This window comes from Centruroides sculpturatus, unplaced genomic scaffold (genome assembly GCF_000671375.1).
Source record: "Centruroides sculpturatus isolate CEXI.00-Female unplaced genomic scaffold, Cexi_2.0 scaffold50, whole genome shotgun sequence".
Lineage (NCBI taxonomy): Eukaryota > Metazoa > Arthropoda > Arachnida > Scorpiones > Buthidae > Centruroides > Centruroides sculpturatus.
The window spans coordinates 939458-966432 of NW_019384891.1; the positions used below are offsets into that span (position 1 = coordinate 939458).

The 26975-nt window shown below is 30.2% G+C and overlaps 1 protein-coding gene across 3 annotated transcripts in view; it reads left to right on the plus strand.

Moving 5' to 3' along the window:
* Positions 1–26632, plus strand: part of LOC111631235 — a 35662-nt gene extending 9030 nt beyond the window's left edge. Inside the window, exon 5 of one of the 3 annotated variants that reach the window (XM_023375436.1) lies at positions 26454–26632. In XM_023375436.1, coding sequence (XP_023231204.1) covers positions 26454–26531 — 78 coding nt within the window. In that variant the 3' untranslated portion in view covers positions 26532–26632. Of the gene's footprint in view, positions 1–977; positions 1623–23193; positions 24865–26453 lie in introns of those variants that run through there. The other 2 variants (XM_023375435.1, XM_023375438.1) reach the window with 2 other exon arrangements.
* The last annotated feature ends 343 nt before the right edge of the window (positions 26633–26975 follow it).

A 26975-nucleotide genomic window follows, 5' to 3' on the forward strand; every position in this document is an offset into this window, starting at 1 on the left:
TATATAAGACCATATCTAAAGTAATTTTACGTTAATAAAAATAGTAAAAATTTTAAAGCTGAATTTATTTTATAAAATAAGAAAGATACTTATCTCATTAATGACACAAATCATAAAATTTATATTTTTTTCACATAAAGTTATATTTTACCTATAAATATTTGTAAGAAGATAGGTATGCCTACACTTCAAACTGAAATTGTTATATGTTATATTGAAATAGTTGTGCTAATTGCGAATATTTTCACTTTTCTGTATTAGATGAAATTTGATTATAGAAGAAACTAATTCTTTTCCATATCAAATATCGTGTTTTTTTTCTTCCGAATGAATTACAATATTTATTTTACAAGTTGTGTGCTTCCCGGAAGGAAAAGTCTATAAGTGATCTTATTCTTCCGTTGAGTTCGAAATACAATAAGGAAGTTCGAAAAACAGGTTCTGTCGTTCTCGCTGATGTTTTAAGAACAAGTTGCTGTGGAAATTCAGGAAACAGGGTTGGCCATCGGCGGACAGAGTAAACACTTACGTGCAAAGCGGTCATGTTTGAATTTAAGATAATCAAAAACAAGCTGATGCGGAAGCAACTGTTTCCTCCTATCTCTTCTATCAAATTCAATCTTAATCTAATCACTAAATACATCTAATATTCTTGCATTACATTTTATATAAAATATTAATTTTTTTTCATTAAAAATAGCGAACAAGTAAAGTATGGAAATTTGAATGGAAAATAGATTTTACGTGCCTATTTTGATAATTAGTTCGATTGATTAGGTGATTCATATAAGAGATAAGTTATTAAAATTATTTGTAAGTTAATTATCGTCCTTTTCTAAATAGTTTATTAACTATTTATATTCCAAACTTTAATGGTAATTGATTTTATTCGGAGTTTTAGATTGTGATTATATTAGAATTGTATAACGAAATAAATATTTAACATAAAATAATTAAATAAATCCTTTTTCTTTTAGTTAAAATACAACCGAAAGTTCTGAACGTTTAAAAATGTCATTCTTCGGTCTAATAAACGAGTTTAAAAAGGCAAATTTTTCAAATTATATTTCAAACTATTTAGCAGATTTTTCATTTGCGCTTGATTTATTATAGACAGAACATCTTATCATCTGAAATATTTATCAATTTAATCAATGTACTGTAATAAACAAAACTTATTTCTGAAATATGATATTCTCTGACAAGTTCAATAAACTATTACGAAAACTATAAATAATCATCTGTTATTTCGTAAAAATAATGATGTTTTTTGGAATTTAAGAATGATTATCCGATTTTTAATTTTATGAAACAGTTTTATAATTTTCATATTTCGTTAAAACGTTATGTTACTGGCAGGACTTACGTATTTTGAGTTTTATAATTGTTATATAATTATATGAAAACAGAATATAGAACCATCATAAAAACGTTCCAGAGAATTGAAAATACCTGACGATGACTTCTTTATCAGGTGAAAACGTTTGTTAAAGCAATAAATGTTGGTTCTCAGAGATATAAGGTGTGTGCGCCATAGTATGAAAACAAAAATTGTTGATTTTTCTCTGAAACGACTGAATTTTGACATTGATAATTTTTCATATAGAATAATTCGTCTATATTTTCGACCATACTTTATAGTTCAGTTATACATTGAATATAATAAATCTTGTATTTTAAAAATGTTACTATGAAAGGATTATAAGTTTAGCTTTTACATTTTTCTATCGAACAATAGGAATAAATTAATGAAGTTGTAAAGCTGTCAATGGAATTTTACTACTTTTGAAGGAATTTCTATAATTAAAATTTTATAGTGACAATTTTTACAAATATTTGGTTATTAACCAAATATTTGTTTATTAAATATGAAGTAGATTACGACGAGTATATTTAGATTTTGTTTTTAAAAATTATTTTAAAATATTGAAATATTTCAATTTTCATTTGTTGGATTGTTTAATGTAAGAATTCTAATCCATTTTATTTATGATTTATTCCATTATTTTATACAAAAAAAAAAAAGTAGAAAAACTATATTATAGTGGCCTCAATTTTTTTCCAATTACAAGCTGTTTTGGTCGGCAACGAGGTCAGCAGCATGAATGAAGGATGAGGAACCAAGCCCCAATTCAGTCTACTCACGGAAAATCTCTAGAGATCGCCTACATGGCTAGCTGTATAAGAGATTCACGTTCAGATCTCATGATTCGGTCAGGAATATCTTCTCCCTTATTCATGATACTTGATTTCATTGCAGTCTAACTATTATAAGAATATTATGGGCGTGTAATAAGCAAAAATGGTACTTGCTTTTTAAAATCTCATTGTGTACTGGTTCTTCGCATGATAAATCAATTCAGAGATTCGGATTTGATTCGAGTTTTGTACCCCTTATCGTATAGTCAACCAAAAATTAGAGTTAAATTTATTAACTGACGGTAGAAATCAGATGAATTTTTCCCATAGATAAGCAACAAATAGAAATAGATACGTCTTCAGTATGCATATTGGAGACTTCATAGGTATTTGTAATTTTGGTCTATATAATAGGTACTTTGGTCATTTACTAAATAATTCGTTCAGTTTTCAAAATAAAATTATTGTATCAGCGAAACTTGAAATTCTTTAAAATGTGTTAAATATGTTTTTAACATAGTTATAAACAACTTTTGTAATGATTTTTAAAGAATTGTGGTCCCAAACTAAAGTGCAATAAAAGTAAAACTACTTTATTTATAATAGTCACCAATATGTTTGATTTTTTTGTCAATTTACTGTGAAAATGAAATAGGTTTGATTTGCTTTTGTTTGATGGAATAGGGCAGCGATTCCCAACCTGTGGTACGCGTACCCCTAGGGGTACGCGATAGGTTGTTTAGGGGTACAGAAAAAAGTTAGTTATTATGGAAGAAAAAATAATATATTATGTATCACAAACTAATAGTATTGAAAAATTATTAGATAAATAATGTTCCTTGCAACAATCACAACTTTATTATACATTTTTTCTTTTAGTTTTTTTTCTTTAATTTAAAGTTACAATATGTAAATTTAACAATACGGTTACTCACTAAATTTCTTAAATGAGGGGTACAATCTAGAGATATGACATGTCAAGGGGTACAATCTAGAGATATGACATGTCACGGGGTACAATCTAGAGATATGGCATGTCACGGGGTACACTAATGAAAAAAGGTTGGGAACCACTGGAATAGGGCAACGCAACACATGGCGACCTTCTAAGGAAGGGTGCTTTTCCAGAGGACTTTCTTTGAAAAACTGGACTTATTTAGAACACCTAAATAAGTCGTTTCCCAAAGAAAGTCCTAGATGTGAAAGTCCTAAAGTGTTAGATACGTGACAGAAAATCCACGTAGCCAGTCCGTTTAGTGGTTTTATCCATTTGGCCATTAGCAATCTGAAAGTTAAAAAGAAGTGCAGCGAGATTGATAATATTGCGATCTATATAATTATAATAATTTTATTATTAATGAAATTAAGTTATTTTGCTTTATTTAATTTTCAATGTTGTTATTACTACAGAAAGTTTTACGTATATATCCAATTTATAGAAGTTGTGATATAGTAAAATATTCAAAGTAAAACGTTAGAAGAAATAAAATAATATACAATAAAATGCGTGTATCATAATATTAATAAAAAAAATATAGTACACTGTATACAGTAATTTAATTTATTAAATTATTGATTACGTAAGTGATGATGAATAGCATTTATGCTATTCTTCTTCATTTTTTCTTTATCGTGCTAAAATTCTATTTCTTTTTCTTCATCATTCTTCATTGTCTGTTACAATTGTAGACAAATATTAGTTCTTTGTGATCAGCCATGGACAACAACTTTTTTTTCTGGCGGCCCTCCCATAAGCCACAGTGGATCTATGTGGCCCTTGGTCTTAACAAGTCTGTGCATCCCTGAATATATACTTACAAAATCTTCTTTTAAATTAGAACCATTTGAAGGCAAAATATGACTTACAGGTTTATGTTGAAAAGTGTCATATTTCATACTCGAGTGACTTTTGAAATTGTTACGTACAGTACAGTATGTTACCTGGTATTCCTTCTTTCATCCGATTCGTGAACTAAGCTGAATTTTACATAAATGGCTGTCCATAAATGACGTTCCTGCTGGAAGGCAGGGAGAGGGTTAAGACAAGTCGGATAAAGCCGGACAAGAGAAAGGGGATGGGTTGAGCTTCAGTGGACGTCCGTTTATTTCATTAAATTATAAACAGTTTATGAATTTTATTATATTCAAAATTTTTTGTATTTGTACTTATTGTTCAAAATTGTTCGTGTACTTATGATATCTATCATTCATAAAATGATAAAGGTTTTAGGGGAGGATCGAGTTTTGTTGGATGTCCGAAGAGGGGAAGGGATTATGGAAACTTGGACAAACTAGGACAAGAGGGGTAAGAGGAATAAAAATTTCTGAAAAATGCGGACGTAATTTATGGACAGCCCTTAATCGAGCAATTATCTTTACAAAGTGGCCCGTTAATTCTGATCATATTTTGTATTCTGACAAGAAGAACAATTATAGTGATTGCTGATAGATTTCGAAAAGATTCGGGAGTATTAAAGTATCCTATTGCTGTGCGTGATTTTAAGTTTGGATTCGCATCTATTATCTTATGATTTTTCATGGATAGTTTGATCAGACGCCATTTCAATTCTCATTCCACTTGTCGACCTTATTGCAAGTCAGATCACACGTAAAAGACAAAATCGAGGCCTATCATATAACTCACGTACATTGATGCCTCGAGAAAGAACCATCGATTCCTGCTGAGTATTTCATCATTTACAATGCATTCATTGCAATGCATATACGATGCATATTATGAAATAAATTATTCTTGACCTAAATAATAATAAATAAGTATTTTTTTAAATACGTTCACTTTGACCTAATTGCAGCTTAATGATAAAATTTAATTTTGAAATTAGCATTTTAAGATATATAATGAAAGTTTTCACGAAAATCACAGTTTATAGATATAATATTGTCAACGTAATAAATATACAGATGTTGAATTTTGTTAATTTTAATTGCTGATTGGAAGAACGTGGTGTAAAAAGTAGTTTGGCTGTGTGGGCGATTCGAAAAATTAGGCGTATACTTATAAGTCTATTTATCAGCATACAGTGATACAGTACCTCAGGATTCGAAATTAATCCGTTCTGAAACTGAGATCGTATCATGAAAATGTCGTAAGGTAAATCATTTTTCCCCATACGATTACATGTAAAACCAAATAATTCGTTCCAACACGAAAAACACACTCAAATTAAAGCGAAGTTGTACATTGAAAAAAATAACTATAATAAGGAAAACACTGAAAAATGCGTTTTGTAGTTGTAAATGTATAAATAACCATAATAGAATAATAATTGATTAAAAAAAATGTAGCTATATTTGCACTTTACCTTTGAGGATAGACGACGGTGGAGGTGTAAACTGGTGGCGGAAGATAGGGAGAAAGGAAATGATACTAAAACTTAACTTACATAACATAATGTAACAATAACTTAGAGAAGATTAAAAAATTAGTGTTGTTTTATATATTTTTTAAAAATTTTAATTCACTGCTTTTTGCTTTCTTTCCTTCACTTCCACCAGCACTTTCATTGGATAGAGGTCGCTTGGTAAAATATCTATCCAAAGAGGTTTGGCTTTGCCTACTTTTTAAAATGTTTCTAAAATGACTTAGGCAAATGTCATTACTCCGAGCAGCAATACGGCCAGTGTGAATCTTTTTGGGATGTTTCTTTTCAATAAAATCAGTCACTTTCTGATAATACCTCAAGATTTCCTTTATCGAGCGAGATCCTTCCACGACGAAGCAAACACGCTGACTGAGACCAACGAACAGAAGTGAATAAAAAATGGCGCTGCAAACTAATGTAACGTCGTATGGTGAGTTTTTGTTCGTATCGTGGAGCAAAAATATGTTCGAATTTCATGTCGTATCCTGAAAATTTCGTATGCTGCGGCGTTCGTATTCTGAGGTACCACTGTATATTGAAAACATTACTGTTAATATGTGATCGTATTCGGAATGAAGCAAACGTGTAAAAAAATATTAGTTCTTGAACTCAACAACTATGTATTTTCTTGTAATAAATTACAAAATCTAGAAATATTGCATTCAATTTATCCAAATTACTCAAAATTTATGCCGGCATACTAACCGCTCTTGAAAATAGGTTAATTATTTATGAGATTGATTCAATCTTTATGGTTTAAATTTAGGAAAATTTACCTAAATTTTTCGATACTTTTATTTTAGCATTTTCGCTTCACCTGTATTCTTTACTCTCCAATGTAGTATTTTATGTATACAAACCAACATTACAAATATATATTTATTTGAATATAATCAAACATGGCCAAACTGCAGCTCGCGAGTGTATCGTATTCCTTACACTGAATGTCGTTCACCAGTAATTACAGAAATTACGTGACGACGTATGAAAATTTTAAAGTAAAAATAGTTTAGAAAAATTATCCTTATAAAATTTATTATAACAATCACACATGTTAAATTGTTACAATTCTTAAAATATAATGTACTGTAATAATATATCGAAAAATATGATACAGTAAATACTGTATAAAAATTGTAATATATCAATGTCAAAACGTAATTGTTATTTTTGTACAATCATATAAATCATGTCTGATTATTGCTTTGTGGTTTTCGAAAGCGTGAGAGTCTCTTTTTATAAACTAAGCAACCTTACTTACATGTTTATAAAATGTTACTATCTGATATATAAACTTGGTAGCCTATATAGTATATACTATATGAGAAAGTAGATATTGAAGAATTGAGAAGAGTAGATATTTCAAGAAATTCAAGAAAAGTTGAGATACAGATTAAGTAGTTTATACTCGAGTTTGACGTTGTGATGCTATTTCTACAGATAACCCTTGACAAAGCCATTCTTACTCGATGTTGCTGAAGTCGGACTTCACTGCCTTCAGGGGTCTCAGCTGTTCTTATTCTTTTAGAACTAGAATTTACCTGACCAATTTTACTCTTACGCTTTTTTCTAGACATTTTTTTCCGACAAAATAGCAGTTTTTTTAATTCCACGCTGATAAAACAAAGATGAATTATATGTACTGTACCAATACAGTACTTTAATTAGATGAACGATAACACTTTCTAAATAACGGGCTCGTTGGATCGTTATTTCCGATTGTATGGTTGAATGTCACGTGGTCATTATGGAACTTTTTAAAACAATTTGTTATAGAAGTGACACGATGCGACTATGTTTACTTAAAGTTAATTCATTAAATCGAATGTTTAAAATACTCCATTTGCCAAAATATTTAAAAATGGAACTTAATTAAGGGAAATTCTCTTGTCAAGTAAGAACTAAATGAAATCACTAATGTCACTGCAACGTAAGTGCGATCACCGAACCAAAATCGATAAAACGTTTATTCTATGGCTAATATTTTCGCAAAATAAGTATCCTATACTTTCCGTCAGAACATAAAACGATTATAACCAAAATTTCATCTGGATTGAACAACAAAAATTGCAGAAGTTATAAGGAATTCGCGCGCGCGCGCGCGCACACACACACACATACACACACGACGGCTTTTATATTACTAATGATAAATGTTGCTCCAAACCTATTTATACAAAATAACGAAGATTTAAACGATATTCAGACAATCCTCACAACAAATTAAGCGATTCAAAAATTTTAGGGCCTCCCTATTAAGAATTTCTAATGAAATGTAAAACTTAAGTTAGATTTTATCTTAAAATGAAAGAATATTTCTCATTACAATTTTAGTACTGTAAGACAAAGGCAAAGAATTTTAAAATGTATGTCAGTTTGTCAAATTATTATTATATATATTTTTGTGGAACTTTTTGAAATGAATATTGAATAAAATGTATAATATAACAGTAACGAGCAATTATTTTTGTGACATCGTCACAATGTCGGGCTGCAATTTTTAATCGTATTTTCAATTTATTTAATTTAAAATATATGCTCTCCGCCTCAAATTAGTAGTGTCTTGCCCTTGTATATAATACTTTTCCTGTTAGCAGTAGAATCATCTATCTAACGCATTTCAAGGAAAATTTTTAAATTGAAATAACATGACTTCCGGTTTTCATCGGAAGTTTGTATTTAGTAATCGGGGCCTCCCGCCCTAAGGTTTTCATATCTGGTCTCGTCTTTCATCTCTCTATCATCCGTCCTTGAGATTAAGAAAAGACAGACGGGCGGACGACAGTGGGAATTTATAAGTCTACAATTTTTTCAAATTGCAGCCCAATATGCCAAAAGCCGATCATTAGTTGAAATAAAAAACTGTACCTTAATTGGTTTTTACTAATTAAGAAATAGCTACATTTCTATTTTACTATTCGGCATAGTCGTTGCTTTGTTTCAGACATTTTTGGTAGCGTTATCCTCTGTGCATCTAATCGGCCGCCTGAAAGTTTAATTAATTAATTAAGGAAGCTACATAAATGTTTACGAGAAAGAAATAAATGGAAGGCCAATGTTTAGAAGGATGAACTCTTCAAACGTGTGAACTCAAAAATTCAGGAAAACTGTCGCTTTACCACGATCTTGCAGAGAGTTCTCGAAATTTTATCATCTATAGTCTATTCTCTATTGGATTCTCACTAACAAAACGCTCGAAAATTGTGTATGAGAAGGATGTTAAAAAAGTTGGCGGATGTGCACAAAAACAAAAAATGGAAACTACTTGTGCTTTTTTGTCCATAATGAGCGAGAGGAAAAAGAACGTTTGTTCCATATTGTTACTGGTGACGAAACACGTATTTATGTGAGCTTTGAATCAAAACAAGAATTTATGCAATGATGTCACCCATTTTCTTCAAAGCCCAAGAAATTTAAGTCAACACGGAAGATTATGGCTAGTGTTTTCTGGGATCAAAAAGCTAACCTCCTCGTGGATTTTCTGGAGCCAATAACGTCAATCGCGTTCGAATCGATCACGTGTGAAACTCTTTCGAAACTCAGATATCGCAGATATAAATGGCACATTCAGAACTGGAGGCGATGTTGACATCAAGAATTAGTCTGCTTTAGGATAATTAAATGGCAACACTATTGCCGAACTTTTTCTTCACTCATTACTGTAGGACCATAAACTTCACACATTTAACAATATATATCTGCAACACTGACCTTTAGCGATTATTGATCTGGCATTGTAAGTGACAGAATTGCTTATTCTATCAGCCATAATAAATTGCTATCATGGAACAGAAAACAGCAATAGACTGATAACAATGAATGACAGCTACCAAACGAATCACTTAAAGTTGTTGCGCATGAACAATTCCATGCAGTATTGCCAATATTTTTTAATTAGCGACGACCCCTTAGTTTTGACAAACGCCACGTAGTTGGCTTTTTCCCCATTAAGCGGCCTGAGAAAATGCAGGTTTCAGTATATTTGGCTTTTTGAATTTTACTTAACTCTGCATCACATTACGAAAGTTCAACAAACTTATCGGTTTAAAATGTCATATAGCTAAGACGGTAAAGCAGGCTCTAGGGACTTAATTAAGTCGAGTATGACAGTTGAGTCTTTTTTGACTCTGCCCTAAAATACTTCAATAGTCGGGTGATAGAAGCGGTTGAGGCTTAACCTACTTCTCTGGGAGATTCGGGATCGAATTCGGGCGAGCAACCACAGGAATTTTTGATAGATGGAAAGTCCTAGATAAGTTTGGCCCCATCCCACATTATCTGGTTGCTATCATTAAGGATGGTGCAAACTAGGCAATGCCATTGCTTTCGACGTGACGCCAGAGGCAAATTTTATGGTCACGTGACTAGTTTGCTTTGACTATGAAGCAAATTCGCCGCTTGTGATATCACTTTTGACGTAGTTCTACAGAACCAATGACCATTTCGTATACCCCTCTACGAACTATTGCTAGGTAGTTTGTTTCGTAAAATGACGACGACTTCGTAATTGATGTTAGCTTCCATATAAACGAAAACGAAATCGAGGACCCGATAGATTTATAAATTTCAATAAAATAATTTATTTTGTTACTTCTATGAAAATCTATGTTTCGTAATCACAGCGTTGTCAGGACATGGCCGAAACATGAAGCATAAAAGCTCTTCTTTGTGGCCTACTGTGCATGTTACTTCCTCGCAAACTTTGAAGTGCACATAAGCATCGTTTGCTGCCCGAAAAATCAAACGTCTTGGATTGTAGAGACGTCGAACAGACCGCCTACTTTCCATCAAAGGGTATAACAGAGTGATATTGAGCCAGTAACTGGCAAACGATTGCCATCAAGCGGGCGATGATCTAACTAAATTGCTTCGACCGTTTGCATCGATATTTCCTTGCGCCGGCCTTTATGGAGCTGTACGAATCCAAGATACTTTTGGAAAAATCTTAGTACCCTCTGGGTGAAAAGAACCAAAAGTGAAAAGGAAAATAAAAAGCCCTGGGATTACTACTAAGAGGGCTTTTTTAAGCATCACCATAATGGGTTTATAGCGTGATGGCCGAGCGGTTAAGGTGTAAGTCCACCGCTCTGGGAACCCAAGAAAGAATCTGGTCAGGTCGAAAAACTCCAGGAATTTTGAGTGAGTAGTCCGTCCTGGATACGTCCGACCCCATTCCTCACTAAGGCTAAGACTCCACTACCGTAAAAACTGCGTAAAAACCCCTCGCCGTAAAAGCTTTTAATCACGTGACCTATTTGCGTTTGCGCTCGGATTACGGTGGAGGTCCGGCTAGCGCGAAGTTTTTACGGCAACGGTGCTGCCCCAAGTGTCGAAAGTAAATACTTCTTCGCACGTGAATTGGTAGAAACGAAAGACGGTTGTATACGTGGTATATCAATATAAAGACAATGATTATATTCTACTAGTTTTTTCTGTACTATAATTACAAATGTAGTAAAAATAATATCTTTACTTTCATATACTAACTTTTATTATCGTATTATTAAGATAATATACAGCACTTATAAGCTTAGCTTTTTTATTATATACTCTAAATTGAAGGATTTCCTTTGGTATCCATTATTATAATTAGGTTACCTCTTGTCGTAGATACACGAATACTTTCGGATGTTTTCGATAAATCTTTCCGGATCTATTCTAGAGTAGCCACGAGGGAACGTACACAAAAGCTCGTTTTCCGCCATTTTAGCTCCGTGTCGCGATGACTTAGATTTCACTGACTTCTGATTGGTGGAAGGTACAGTACCTCTTTACGGCCGTATTCGCGTCGAAAGTTGAACATAGCTCAACTCGCTTTTACGCTGGTTTTACGGCCTGCTCAAGCGTAAGATATCGGGGTCACGTGATTAAAAGCTTTTACGGCGAGGGGTTTTTACGGTAGTGGAGTCTTAGCCTAACGGGCTATCCCTTTGTGGGCGTAGCTGAACTCACGATGGGTTTGATAAAAAGGCCCCTTTACTGTCTGTAGCACGAACGAGTAAAAACATTATCGTGGGATTGATAAGGCCACAATTCAGCAACAGCGAATCCACAATTGGCGATTCTAAAAAGAAACTTTGGAGGCATAAAATCTTCAAAAGAAACTGAGAGGTTAAAATATATGAGTAGACATCCATAGCCCATTATTCTAATCTAATACGTTACCAACAATGATTCGGATATAGGAAAATACTTCATATGAGAAAAATTCTAAAATCGTTTCCGACCATTCGAAAAACCCCAAATACATTAAACCACTTAAAAAACCTCAATAATTAATAATATATGATTTTAGCATGATAACAAACATTAAAAATTTCAATCACCTTACAAACAATTAATGAGGTTATTAATTAAAGCATAGTCTTGTAAGCAGTAACTTAACGAATGGATTTTATATAGTATCTCTTTTCGAAAATTTATGAACTGACTTTTCTTTAATATAGTAGATGACAATGGAAATGTTTTAATGATACTCTGCATATTATATTAAAACGTTACATTATAAAAACAGGAATAACAATGAAACGTGCTGTCAAGCCTCATTGCAGATTACTTCCGTCAGCAATGAGCGTAATTGTGGCTTTTCAAATAGCGTTAACAAGACAATGTCTTGCGTTAACTAAATCAATCATTTTTTATCAGTTTTAATTTCATAAAACTGATCATGAAATTAATAATTAAGGAATAGATTTAACAAAAATTCAAGGATTTTAACAAAAATCCTTGAATTTTTGTTAAATCTATTAAATTAAAAAAAAATTATTTTATCTTTTGTCAAATATTAATATTATTCTATTATATTAAGTGTGACAGTTTATTGCAAAATGTATTTAATTAAATCCTAATTACATTTAAATTAAAAATATAATTTTAAATAATGATCTTACATTAACGTATAAATTATTTTTCTTTTACTTATTAACAGATACAATGGTGCCTCGTATAACGTACTTAATCCGTTCCAGGTGCACGTCCGTTAAGTGAAAAGTCCGTTATACGAAACGCATTTTCCCATAGAAATACATGTTAAAACATATAATTCGTTCCACAGCATAAAATAACCGTACTGTACCATAAAAAAAATGAAAATGGAGCTGTCACCAATTATGCCGGGTAGTCATATGTTGTGAGGAGGAGATGGAGAAACACTTTCTTCTCACATTCATACAGATACAGACTTTTTACACATTGCAGCAGGTCTCTTTTTATTGTTTTTTAATCAGAGTCAGATTCAGGAGAATTCTACCGGAGCTTGCAGGGTCAGCTCCTCTTGTTCCATCCTTTGTTTTTTGGCTGCTGGCTTCTTGAAAAACATGTCCAAGGTGGTCTGTTTCTCTCTCTTCTTTAACACCTGTCGGAAATGACGGGCAAGGGTGTCATTGTAGAGATCATTGATCCTGTTGGCCTCAGCTCTGTTTGGATAATGAGTGTTGGTAAACTCCTGAACCTCTCCCCATTTGACAAGGAAGTTTTTGTCAACTTTCACTCCTTCTGATGATTTCTTGCTTTGTTTCAATTGAAATCACCTTTCTGTTTTTTTAGAAGCCATGATTTGCACAACACTTGAATAAATGTAAATACCCCCTGCACTGAGGTGATGTACTGTACGTAATAAACAAGGGAGCAAGCCGAATTCCAACGGGAGCTCTGTACTTCAGATATAATAATAATATATTCTAATAATACTAATATATTATAAAAATAGCAGATTGTCATTGGCAACGGCAAAAGAGTGGAAACATCATTCGCACTTGTTCGCAGAAAGTCCATTGTTCGCTTCACGTAACTGCCGAACGGAAAGTCCGTTGTTCGCAGCCAGTTCGTTGCTCGAGTCACGTAACGGCCAAACAGAAAGTCCATTGCTCGCAGCGTCCGTAATTCGAGGCGTACATTATACGAGGCACCACTGTATTGTGTTTTATTATATTATTTTACTTACACAAATTGTAATTAATTCTGAAATTAACTGCAGTTGTGTAAACGATTGATTGATTGTGGTGAAGGTTGAAACAAAGTGGTTAACTTAATCACCATTCCACGACATATTTAAATTTTTTTTTTCACGTAAAATTATACTGAAGTAAAATTTAATGTAACCGTCACAGTTGAACACTCCGATTACTCCTTTCTACAAGCTTATTCAGGTATCGTTTGTAGTTCTCGCATAGCTGCGTTAGAAATTTTGTATTGTGCACATTGTTATTGTTTGTAGTGATGGAATGTGCTTTGCTAGTAAAAAAAAGTTCATTTACAAGAAATAAATCTGTTCCGCTAGTTCAAAAGAGAGAATTTTAAAAATACTGTGTATAAGTTTTAGATTATTTGGTTACAAGAATTCACAAATTAAGACCTTTAGTTTTGAAAAATAAATAACAGAAAGAAAGAAAAAACTGCTTCTGTTGCAGAAAATATATGGCCTCATTCTGCGATGAGTAAGTTATAAAGTTTTTAGTAAAACATGGAATAAAATTACAAAACTAAACAATTCTCTTTATTTTCTATTTATCTTCCTTAAACTATTTCTTGTTTAAAATCGAATCCATTCTAAAAGTGATTCGAACATACATGCAATACATGAGAACACAATGTTAGAAGTAAATGATTCTATTGAGCGATTTCAAAAATGTGCTACTTCTCAGAGATTATTTTTAGCAATGTTAAAAGCTTATTTATTTATTTATTTATTTTTCATTTTAACACAAACGTATTAAATTCATATGATTTACGAATTTAATTGCGAAACCATGCATTTATATTCGAAGAAATGAAATAAATATTCGGTTTAAACTTTATTTTATTGTTATAGCTCTTTTTAAATACATTGCGTTTAAAAGCATCATATATTCGCTATTAAAAACACAAAAGAAAAATTACTTTTTAAAAATGTATTATGCTTAATTCTAAAAATCAGTGTTTTTCAATTTTTATTAAATGATAGAATACTTCTAAAATAAGAAAAGAAACAAGCGATTAAACACTTGTTTAAATATACAATACATTATAATAATTAAATATTTATAAACTTAACAAGATATATAAACATATTTTTTTTTTAATATTTTCTATACAGTATATCGATTTTCACCAAAACGTTTACAATTCTCAGAGTCAAAATTAAATTGTGAATAATACAAAATGGAGAAATATGACAACATAAATACTGTACAAACTCTCACAGTTTGCAAAAGGTCGCAAAATATTTTTGAGTTAATTGGTTTGTAAAGCTTAGTGCCAAGTATGTAATAGCGCCGCGGCCGAATTTTTATGGGAATTTTTCCATTTCTGTATTAACTGTTATAAAATGGACAGCTTGCGGTAAGGTATTCGTCTGCGTGTTGAGGAATCTAAAGTAGACTCCGATCTGAACTTTCATGAAACGATTCATTGTTATTAATTACCCAAATTAACTAACAATTCTGAATAATTCGATTCTATTGTAGATCATATCATTCTATATGGGCAGACTTGAAACCGACTATATAGTTAATGTGCTTATGACTGCAATAAAAGCTCAGTTCATTTCTTCCAATTATTAACTGCTAAGAAAAACGATCGGATAGGAACATGGGCGTCTGCAGAAAATTTTCCAACGGACAAAGCTTGGAGACAAATAATACATCAATAAGTTTATTATTTAATTTTTGGGGGTTTCACGTAGATTATAGAATATAGTATTGCATCAATACAAAACGACAGACAAACGTCCCTTGGTCTAGAGTGTAAGGTTACATATCTCAATCAGTTCTACGATTATAATTTCTAAAAATTTTACTCGATACTAAGGGGCAATGCCCCGTTTTGTCACTCTCTGCGGTCGCTCGTGGGTAGGAGTATTTAATTATCAATGACCGGTTTAAAAAAATGAAAACAAATGCATAAATACGTAGTGCGATACAAGTCGAAATCGAATGTATCATAATATGAATGTAGCATAAAATATAAATACAGTACTATATGTTGAATTTACGTAAATCTGATTTATAATTATAATTTTAATTTAATATTATATAATCAGAAAGATAACATATGCCTATTTTTTAGATCTGTCTCATAATACATTAATTTACATAAATGCATAATCTATTACAAAACGTAATTATAAATTAACTTTGTTGGCAATTAAGTTTAAAAATTAGATTATATAATTAAGTTATTCATAACGTTTATTCATGACTTTTCTAAATTTATCACATTTTACTTTATATTCAATATATATATATATATACATGCACGCGCGCTCACAAAATAAATTTTTGATTTAGTAATTATAAATTTTTAACGTCAAAATGATTGTAATATGCATTACCGCCATCTATTGGTACGATTATAATTACAGATTATTTTCGAAAACTCCATCACATCCTGTTACCTTTGTTTTTTATAATTGAAATTTCATGCAAAAATGTCGAAAATTTCAAATAGTTTATAACAATTTAGACGTATCGTATAAGGATACGCCCATAAACCACGTATCCTGTTTTAAAGTTTAAGCCCTTCTCCTTCCTTTGGTTATCACATGTGGTCTGTAGCCGCACTCCCTACCAATAGTATAACCAAATCCGACGTAAAGGAGGACCTATGTTAAAATTTAATTTGAATCACTACACATTTACATACTTAGAAATTTATACACATTTGTTATAATCATTACATAAGTCAGCATTCAAAAATTAATTGAATCACATGAATAAAACAACTTCTCGCAGAATCACTGGGAAGGATGATCAACCCACCAGAACCTTATTATATCCCAGTAACAACAAATTTTAATTAAAACTAACGTTTTTGACCGTAATCATGGTCTTCCTCGAGATTTTGATTAGTAAAAATTTGTCGTGACTGGGATATAATAAGGCTCTCGTGGGTTGAATCACATGAAAAGGATCTGTGAAACATGTGAATTAACTGATAATATACAATGTTGATTAAAGTTGCATTGTCAAAAAATGAGAAAGGATTTTTTTGAAATTATGTAAATCAAATATTTCAGTGTTGGTATAGAATGTAAAGTTCCATAAAGATCTTATTTAGTTGTTTATGAATGGCAATCTAAATAATTTATTTTGTCATATAATAAAATTTTATGATAGCCATATTTTTCATATTCATCAGTTTCATCAAATGTAAAATTTCAGCTTTTGATAGCAATTAATAATAATTAGAATCTGAATTTATTTGTATTTTTATATTTTATGATTATAGAATTATAAAATTACAACAAAAATAAGAATAATGAAAGCATCATGTGTTCAAGATCAATGTGCTGAATTAACTATAAAATATCTTCCTCTAGAGTTTATTAAAAAAAGATCAAAAGCTTTATTATAAACCAAATTACCAATAACAGACTTCTTACGTATAAAAAGTAATGTTTTAAAGATTAAACTATTTAATAATTATAATTATTATTTATAAATTGTTAAATTACACTGATCATCAGAGGTTTTGTTAAACAAACAATTGTGACTGTTATCTACTAATTCTGATGCACTGATTTTAAATCTGAATACACAGTTTTTCTATCAGATTCCATTTATTGATAGCAGATTAACCCATTTATAATTGATACTGTATGTTAGCAAAGTCTTCATATATGTGGCTTATAGAATTGTGTTCATTCTCAAAATTTGATGGATTGATTTTGATTAATCTTTGCCTTCTGCATTAATTGTGATGAGGAATCCAAAAATGTAATAAAAAAAATGGGTGTACATGACTGTCACTTTGTTTTTGAGATATAGTGAGGTCAATGTCAATGCTCTCTGATGCAGTTGTATGCCTAATGGAATTTAGAGGCAAAAATAAAAAAATAGGCATTGCATATGCCTAATGGAAAATGGGTGCCTAAAGCAAACAAAACAAGAAAAAAGCAGTTGATGCCAAGGATTGCATCTTCCTTACCCAACAGGTGCAAGGATTGTCTCTTTCTTTCCATCAATTGCAAGGATTGCCTCTCCATGCATAACAAGTGTAAGGATTGCCTTCTTGTGTGGCCAACAATTTTCTTTTGATCACATACACACACTTTCTCCCTCTTATGCACACATGATTGAGTGACTAAATGTGGTAAGACTTCAAATTACCTGTATAATATGATTATAAAACTTCCAAAAGGTTAATTTATATATATAAATGAGGATGTTTGTTCGCTATACACTCCTAGGCTCGTTCAACCAATTCCTACAAAACTCAGCAGTTATGTTCACATACTTCTAACTTGGATAATGATATACATCCCACCCCAAAATATCAATAGTGCCACCTATTGGCAAAAAATTTAAGAAAATAATAAACTAAATATAATTCTTATAAAAGCAGGATATAATTTTTAAAAATATATATTATATTCACTTAATTACTGCAACATGAATATAGTGTGAATCAGACGTACTATATCATTACCACAACAGATGGCACATAGCACTTGCATGCGAGGAATCCAAGGCTGTGGAGTCTGAGCGGGAGGAATTTCTGGCCAGAGGAGTCGGAGTTGGAAAAACGTGTCAACTCTGACTCCCGCATTTTAAATTTACTTTAGTTTTTTATTTAAATGAAAGAAAATTTATTATATATTTATTAATTTTTTAAAATCTTTTTGTATTTTGTTATAATTCATTTATTTTAAATACAAAATACATCAATTTAATTTTTTAAATATGTAGTATTCTTTGTAGTATTTCTATTTAGTAGTAGTTAAATTATATTGACTCAATTGAATTTGAATATTTTTGAATCTTTCCTTTATTATCTCTGTTCTAAATAAGTATTCTATTTTTCTGAATGAACCAGACTAATTGATCAGAGTACTAGAGTACATATTTTCATTTTCTGAACAAAAGGCTGAAGTAGCTAGCTAGATTGTACACTTTTAGTTGGACTAACTCTTCTGGAAGGGTGAAATTGAAGTGCAAGTGCTGTCGAATATATGTAGATGTAGAATTTTATTGCCCCCTTTCTCCTCTTATTAAGTATTTGTTAAAAATTAATTTTTTTATACAAATAAATAGTATTTTTAATATTTAACTTACAGTAATAACTATAAAAGTATTTGGGTAAACACCCCAGGCTCCTTTTAGAGTTTAGAGTAGGATATCCCTGCTATGAGTGCCTCTGCCCCTCATAAAATGACTTGGTATTTAATTTTGCCAGAGTCTACCTACTAAAATTATCAGGAATCGAAGTCGAGTGTTTTTTTACCAACTCCGCAGCCCTGGTGGAATTGAAAGTATTACCCTGTGAAAAGTCTGTAATATTAAATTCTCCACATCTAGCAACTTGGGTTTTTTCATTTTTGAATGACACTTCTTTCTTAATTCCAATAAGTGACCTTCGGTAGCCAAGTGGATAAAATCACTGAACACTGGTAGTTAGCTAGTTGTGGGTTTGGGCATGGCAACAGCTGGCCACATGGAGTTTACTGGGTTTTCTTCACATCAATGACATCTAAATAGGGACAAACTTCACATAAGTCTTCCTAGGATGCATTCCTCTTGGCAGATCACTCATGTTGCATTGCCATAATGAAATAAACCACACTAATTCTAATAATTTTTTCATAAATGTGATATTTATGAGGACATACTTCCATGTAGTGTATACAATCTTTTGCAAAATATAAACACTATTATCACATAAAAGCAATTATTCTTGCATTTTTATAAAATTTAAAAAAATTTTTTACAAGTCATACAAAGACTTTCGGACATTAAGGTTAGCAACTTCGATTACATGTGGGGCCATCACAACTTACCCAACACAGATCACTTCTTAAATATTAATAGTAATCAGTATTTGTTAGTAGTCATTGGCCATCTTATCTTCTGGAAGGAGGCCAAAGATTATTTTTGGTAAAATTACTTCAACCCCCTTCTGCAACAGCCCCTTCTTTCTATTAGACCAGCGGTATGGTGGCATTCAAATAGGAAATTACATAATACAAGATTACCTGCGAGCACAAAATATGTTTTAAGTGGTTTTTGGTGTGCTGAGTTTAAATATTTGGTCCATTTTTTGTGAAAATTTGATTTGTTGACAGATTATCATTTGATATTTGGCTTTGCATGGTACAGTTTCTTAGAGTTAACATTAGGAAAAAATATGATATCTGTAAAAATTGAAGATATATTTTCAATTGGTGTCTGCTTGACCAGTGAAATTTGCCATTTTGTACCATCTGAGTATCGCAATAAACATGACAAAGGTAGGCTGAAATAACCAAACTTTATATGGTTTTCATTTTAATGCTCATTATAGTATAGTATTTGATTTGTGTAACTACAAAGGTAATCTTAGGTAAGGGTTTATCACACCAAATGATAAATCTAACACATTTTAAAAATTCTTTAAATTGTCTACAGTAGAGGAGTAAAAATTTTTAAAATGTGTTAGATTGGGTACTTGGTATGATAAACCCTTATGTAAGGTAAAGTTTGTAGTTATATAAATCAAATACTATAATGTACTATAATAGATTATTTTGTACACTTCTAATCTTAATCTTTGGTGTTGTTATTTTTTGCCCAGGCAACACCGAGTTAATCTGCTAGTAATTCATATTTTTATTCATATACTGTAGCTGAACTTTTTCAATTGAAATTTATATAAATTAGACTTCAAAGAAAAGTAAATCATTTAAATTTTGCAATCTGGTAATTTGTTGTAGTCTTCTATACTTTCTGACACTATACATCTAAAATAAATATTTCAACTACATATATATTTTGTTATTTGTGACTACTAAGAGTAAAAAATTTATACTATACACTACTTAAATAAGAATAATGATAACAAATACTATAATAATTATAATTTTTGGTGGTAAGAAATCAGTATAATCTGTTATCATGATTTTAAATGTTTTAGTATTATACCATATATGTATATTTGCTATTTTATTTTTCATGCATTTTGCATAAAAACAATAATAATGATGATAGATTGAGAAGAAACTAAGTTTTTTAACTAAAATAAATTAAAAAACACTTGATATCATCTAATGGTGAAAACATTTATTTGAAAATGATTTGAAATAACATAAATAAGCAAATTCTTTATTGTAAAGTATTATTTGTTTTTGGAAAACATATTACTTTTATATTGATAAGAGCTGAATTAAAATACTGTATACTGAAATAATATAAAACCTGAATAATGATGACAATGTAATAGTTAAAATAAGAATGCTATAATAGGATTATCAATTCTAATAATAATGCTTATACAAAGAAAAATAATACATTGATGTTATTTATTTATACAATGTTGGAAAGGTGTAATATTTTTCACTTTATATTACATTTTTTTTTATAATATACAGATAGTTTATTTATAGAATGAATTAGAAAAACTTTCTTTATTGGTATAATATATATAACCCTTTTAGTGCTATCTCTTTTTATAAATTAGTTACATTATTATATCAGCTTAAATCTCTACATATCCAAAAACTTCATCGGCTATCTAAATTTTAATATTTTCAAAAGTTGACTGATATTTATTCCTATTTGTTAAGAAAGTACATTCTTTAAAAAATAGAAACTTCAAAAATATTTTCTTTTTTTTAATTTGTCTTAGTTTAATGCTTTAAGTGTTGGTAGTTTTATTCATTTCTGACTAAATTTCTTACAATAATTTTCTCTTCTATTAATGTAGCTATCAATTTGGCTATTAATGAGGACTTATCACATCATAATCAAAAAGATAACTGGATTAGAACTTCGTTATTCTTTTAATTAACTCCAAAATGTACATTTTGGTTCTTTTGACCCTTCTTCAGTTAGAGTAGACAATTTTCCTAAATTATTAAAAATCCATAAAAATTTCTAAAACAAATTGCAATGTTACACATGTTTAAACCCAAGAGCTACTCAATTTTTACTTAGAATTGTAATTTAAAATTTTCCTTATAAAAAAAAAGTCAATAATTTTGTTTAGGAATTGGATCTGTTACAATTAATAAAAATAAAAGAATGATTTCTTTAGATGCAGTATGTATGTGTTCATCTGTAAAATATGATAATGTAGTAGAAGTGTTAGAAGAGGTAAAATGTGAAGAATGGTTAATAAGTTTAATTGAGTATATATTGAATAATAATTATTTCTGTTTTAAACATAGCTATTTCAAACAAATAAAAGGGATCATGGGATCATGTATTGCTTCAAGGAATTGTATCAGATTCAAGGAATAAGTTATTATAAGAGATACATATATGATTGTTTGTTCTTATATGACGAATTAATAATTAAAAAAGATGATACATTAAGAATAGTTAATAAGATTGATAAAAAGTTAAAATTTGAGTTAGAAAGTATAAAAGATAAAATTTTACAGTATTTGGATATAAAAATAATAAGAGATGAGCAATTATTTATTGTAACATCGTCACAATGCCTGGCTGCAATTTTTAATGGTATTTTTAATTTATTTAATGTAAAATATATGCTCTCCACCCCAAATAGTAATGGCTTGCCCCTGTAAATCATATTCATGCCAGTCACTTATCTAACACTTTTTGGGGGAAATTTTTGAATTGAAATAACATTACTTCCGATTTGCATTTGACGTTCTTATATAGTTAATTGGGTTTCCATATCTGCCACTATGGTTTCCATATCTGATCTTGTCTTTCACCTATCTAACTCCGTTCTTGAGATTAAGGAAAGACAGAGGGATGGACGACAGTGGGAATTTATTTTTCAAATTTCAACCCAATAATAATAATATTACTAGTAAAGTAAGTCACATCGAGAAACTTGAAACGATATTTATTGCTGTAGTTGGCCTGCACGAGCAGTTTGAGCAGTAATACGTCACAAATGAAAGATCATAAGTGATTTATTGTTTAGAAAAGAAAAAAAATATGATGAAAAGTACAGATAAAAAAGAAATGTTTAAGAAAGAAATTAAATTAAACTAAACTAAAGTAAAAAATAAGAAATAAAAGAATAATGAAATAAAATCAGTTCGCATTTAGGCGGGAAAAATCTTCGATAAATTGGAGTCGCTCGTTAAAAGCAGCGCGTTTGAGATTTGTCCAGTCTGGACTGAGGGAACTGTGTGTCAAACATAACGTCTGTGAGTCGCTTGACACGGCTAAAAAACATATATTTGAAATAGTTACATAAAAGTTGAAAATTTCCAATGGGATAAGAGGAAGGAGTTGAGGCAAACAGTAAGCGAGTTCAGGCTTCTGGGTTAACTTTTGCGTTTTTGTGTCTGATTATTTTTAAATCGCTCGTTAGATTTTGATGGTTTCGATGTCAAAATGCTCAGTAGAACCCTGGCATGTGGATAAATTATATCTTGCAAAATATAATTAACTCTCAGAAAAGATATATTCAAAAAACGAATATGTCAACTTTCGCTTCTTTGACGCTTAATAACAAAAAAATTATTTTGACATTTTTGAGTACTGGTGTTTGGAATAGACAGCTAGACAGTTGCTTCATATTTTTGCATACTTCGGTAAATTTCGGTTGAGCCATGGAAAAGTTATTCGAGTTAAAAGAAAAAGGAACCAGATTTACATTTCTAATCCCCACTAGATGGCAGCTTTCACTAGCTGTAATAAGGGAAAGCTTCTGGAACTTTCTGGAATATCTTGCTAGCAGTTTGTGGTAGTGGCATTGGTTTTGATTTTATTTTTGTACTAAAATATATGTTCTTTAGCTAGTAAATGGCTGCAACGCAACATCGAAGAGGAAGACACCGAGCTCGAGGTGTAATGAGAGGAGGAGGTGGCCGAGTGCCCAGACAGATCCAACAGCAGCCACAAGAGGAACCTCGGCGGGGAGCAAGACGCTCGAGAGGAAGGCCTCCTGGACGAGGTAGAACCGCTCCGCCACCAGCTAACGTACAAGAACACCAACAGCATCGAGGCCGACGAGGTAGGCCTCGAGGTGTTCACCGTGGTCGACCACACCGTTCACTAGAAGGTCGATTGGTTCGTGAAAGGAATAGACTTTACCAAAGAGAACGTCGACGTCGAAGGCTACATGCTACAAAACTTTATCTTATTCTATATGATTGATTTGAATTGTGTTTAGAATACATATATTTCCCACTTGGAAAAACATTATCAATCTCATAAAATACATTATTCAAATCAAATTTTATCTAACTACAAACATGTGAATTTTCTAAATACTGTATTATATGAATAATCTTAAATTAGTAACATTAGATTGAATAAATATTTCAATGAATTAAATATTTTTGACTGAATTTTGATATAAATTTTTTAAAGTTATTATTAATGCATTGATTTCTATAAATAGAATATTTCATTTTCTTTATGTTCGAAAGCATTGTACTGTATAGAGAAAATAAATGTGGTAATTTACTACTAGATAGGTGACATCGAGAAACTCGAGACTATGTTTATCGATATAGTTAGCCTGGGCGAGCATTTGAACAGTAATGTGTCACAAATCAAAGATTATAAGTGAATTATTGTTGAGAAAAAAAATGATGAAAAAGTACAGATAAAAAAAGAAAAATGTAAGAAAGAAATTAAAGTAAAGCAAACTAAAGTAAAAAATAAGAAATAAAAGAATAAAATAAAATCAGTTCGCATTTAAGCGGGAAAACTCTTTGATAAATTGGAGTCGCTCGTTAAAAGCAGCCGCGTTTTAGGTTTTGTCCAGTCTCGACTGACAGACTGAGTTGCTTGACACGACTAAAAACAAAAACATATTTGAAATAGTTAAAAGTTGAAAATATCCGATGGAATGAGAGGAAGGAGTTGAGCGTAACTGCTGATATGTTGACGAAAGGAAATGACAATTTGTTTAAGTCGGTACAGGCTCGGCATGCAGTTACAATAGAGAGAATTGAAGAGCTGGGTAACGTGGCGCCATCTAGTGGAGACAAGGGACGTAAATCTGGTTTATTTTTCTTTGAACTCGGATAACTTTTCCATAGCTCAACCGAAATTCACCAAACTGTGCAAAAATATGAAGCAACTGTCTAACTTTATATTATAAAAAACAGCACCCAAAAATGTCAAAATACTTTTTTGTTATTAAGCATCAGAGGTGAAAGTTGGCATTTTCGTTTTTTGAATATATCTTTTCTGAAAGTTAATTATGTTTTGCAAGAAATAATTTATGCACATGCCAAGGTTCTACTGAGCACTTGACACATAAATCATAAAAATCTAACGTGCAAATTTAAAAAGACAAAAAAAATTGTACAGGAAAGTGCAAAAGTTATCCCAGAAGCCTTGGCTTCGCCCAGACGATTATTTGTACACTTCACTATACCTATAAAAATGAATATTTTTAAGATGTGTATAGAAAAAATATTAAATAAAACTACAGAAGAAACACATAAAAAAAAGTAGAGATAAATAATGTTTTTAAAAAAGTTTATGTTGAATGGATATCCTAAAAAATTATTAGGTGAATGGATGGATAATATTTTAAATACAAATAATGAAAGTAAATGTAAAAATAAACAAAATTTGAAAAAATATTTAGTGATTGTAATATATATTTAGTTCCTGAATATACAGAGGTTATGGAAAATCAGTTTATGAAAACTGATAATTTAAAAAATGATAATGTTACAGTTAAAAATAAATTTTAAAAAAAGTAGTATAAAAAGTGGGATGTTCATGAGACACACTAAAAATATATGTGGAGGAAATGGAGAGATCATTACCTATGAGAGTAGCAAAAGCAGAAGATATTACAGCAATAAAGTATAAATATGAAATTATGTAATGGCAAAACATTATAATTCAGTAGGTTGCAAATGAATTTAAATAAAATAAAAATTTTTAAATAGGAAAAAAATAAATTTAAAAAAAGCTGAAAGAACATTTAGAAATTAAAAAAATAAAGAAGAAGTCTAATAATTATATAAATGAAAATGAAGGAATAAAAATTGATAATACTGTATATGTATAACATTATTGCTGTTAGAAGGTGAGAGTTGGGTGAACTGATTAGATAATTAATATAATTTAGTTTAATTGATCAAGTGAACTATTGTTTTTTTAAAAAAAGTTTTAAATGAATACAAAGGATAAACAACTTATTTCTGGAACTATTATTGTAAGTAAATTTTTCTATTACTGATGGTTTTATAAATGTACCAGTACATATTAAATAATGTAATTTATTTAATTTTAGTATTTTATAAAATCATACTTCAAATAAGAAAATTATGTATGGAAAATTTTAAATTACAGTTATAAATAAAAATTGTATAACTCTTGGGTTTAAACATATGTAACATTGTAATTTATTTTAGAAATGTTTATGAATTTTCAATAGTTAATGAAAATTGCCTATTCTAACTGAAGAGGAGTCAATTAGAATAGACTGAAAATGTGCTATACATTTTGGAGTTATTTAAAAGAATAAAAAAGTTCTAATCTGGTCACCTTAATGATTGGGGTGTGATTAAGATTCTCATTAATAGACAAATTGGTATTTATGTTGATAGAAGAGAAAAATATAATAATTAAAGGACACGACTCTTTTTATAAAAAGTTCTTACAATAAAACTAACATTCAAGTTGAAAAAGAAGAATAAACGTATTTATAATTATTAAAGCATTTAAATTAACAAAACTAATATATACTCTTTTTTTAACTAATAGAAGTGAATAATTGAACTAATAAATAATGAAAGTATACATAATTAAATATTTATACAATGCTTTCATTAAACTGGGTAGGATTGGTTTGGCATTAATATTCTAATGATATGCATTAGAATTGTCTCAGCATTAAAAGGGTTACTGATAATTCAATTAACTTGTATTTAATATAAAATTAATTAAAACTTTAATTTATGAACTATTTAATATTTGATAATTTCAAATATGAATTTCTTCAATTATACACTGTTTCTATTGAAAATCTTTACTTGGGAACAAACTTTACAAAATTTATAAATATTCTTTTGATATGTTTTAGATTCAAGAATACAAAATAGGCCTTCTTCTCCATCAACTTTATAAATCATTTAATCAATTTAATATCACATCTTTATAGTTTGTGGTTGCTTTTTGAACAGACTCAAATCTTTCTTATTTGGAATCCACTTCACTCATAAGGTAACATCTTATCTATTAATTATCAATATTACCATCTAAAAACCCAATAGTTATGTTCTAGAATAACAAGTTTTCACTTCTGATAAATATTTGTGTCATTAATTTCAATAAAATTGAATTTTTTGAATTTAATGAAATTTAAACATTTATGAAATAATTTTTAGAGGTCTAATATAATTCCTATGGATCTTCAATATTTTGAATTCATTATTATGACATGATAAATGTACAAAAAGTTTAATTCTTATAAATATGAATATAATTATAGCCTCATTAGTTTCAAGAATATGATTTGCCAAAATGTTACTGTCATTCATTAAAATGATTAAAAATAATTTTTTAATCAAATTCATCTTAAAAATGAACAATTTTCAATATTTTT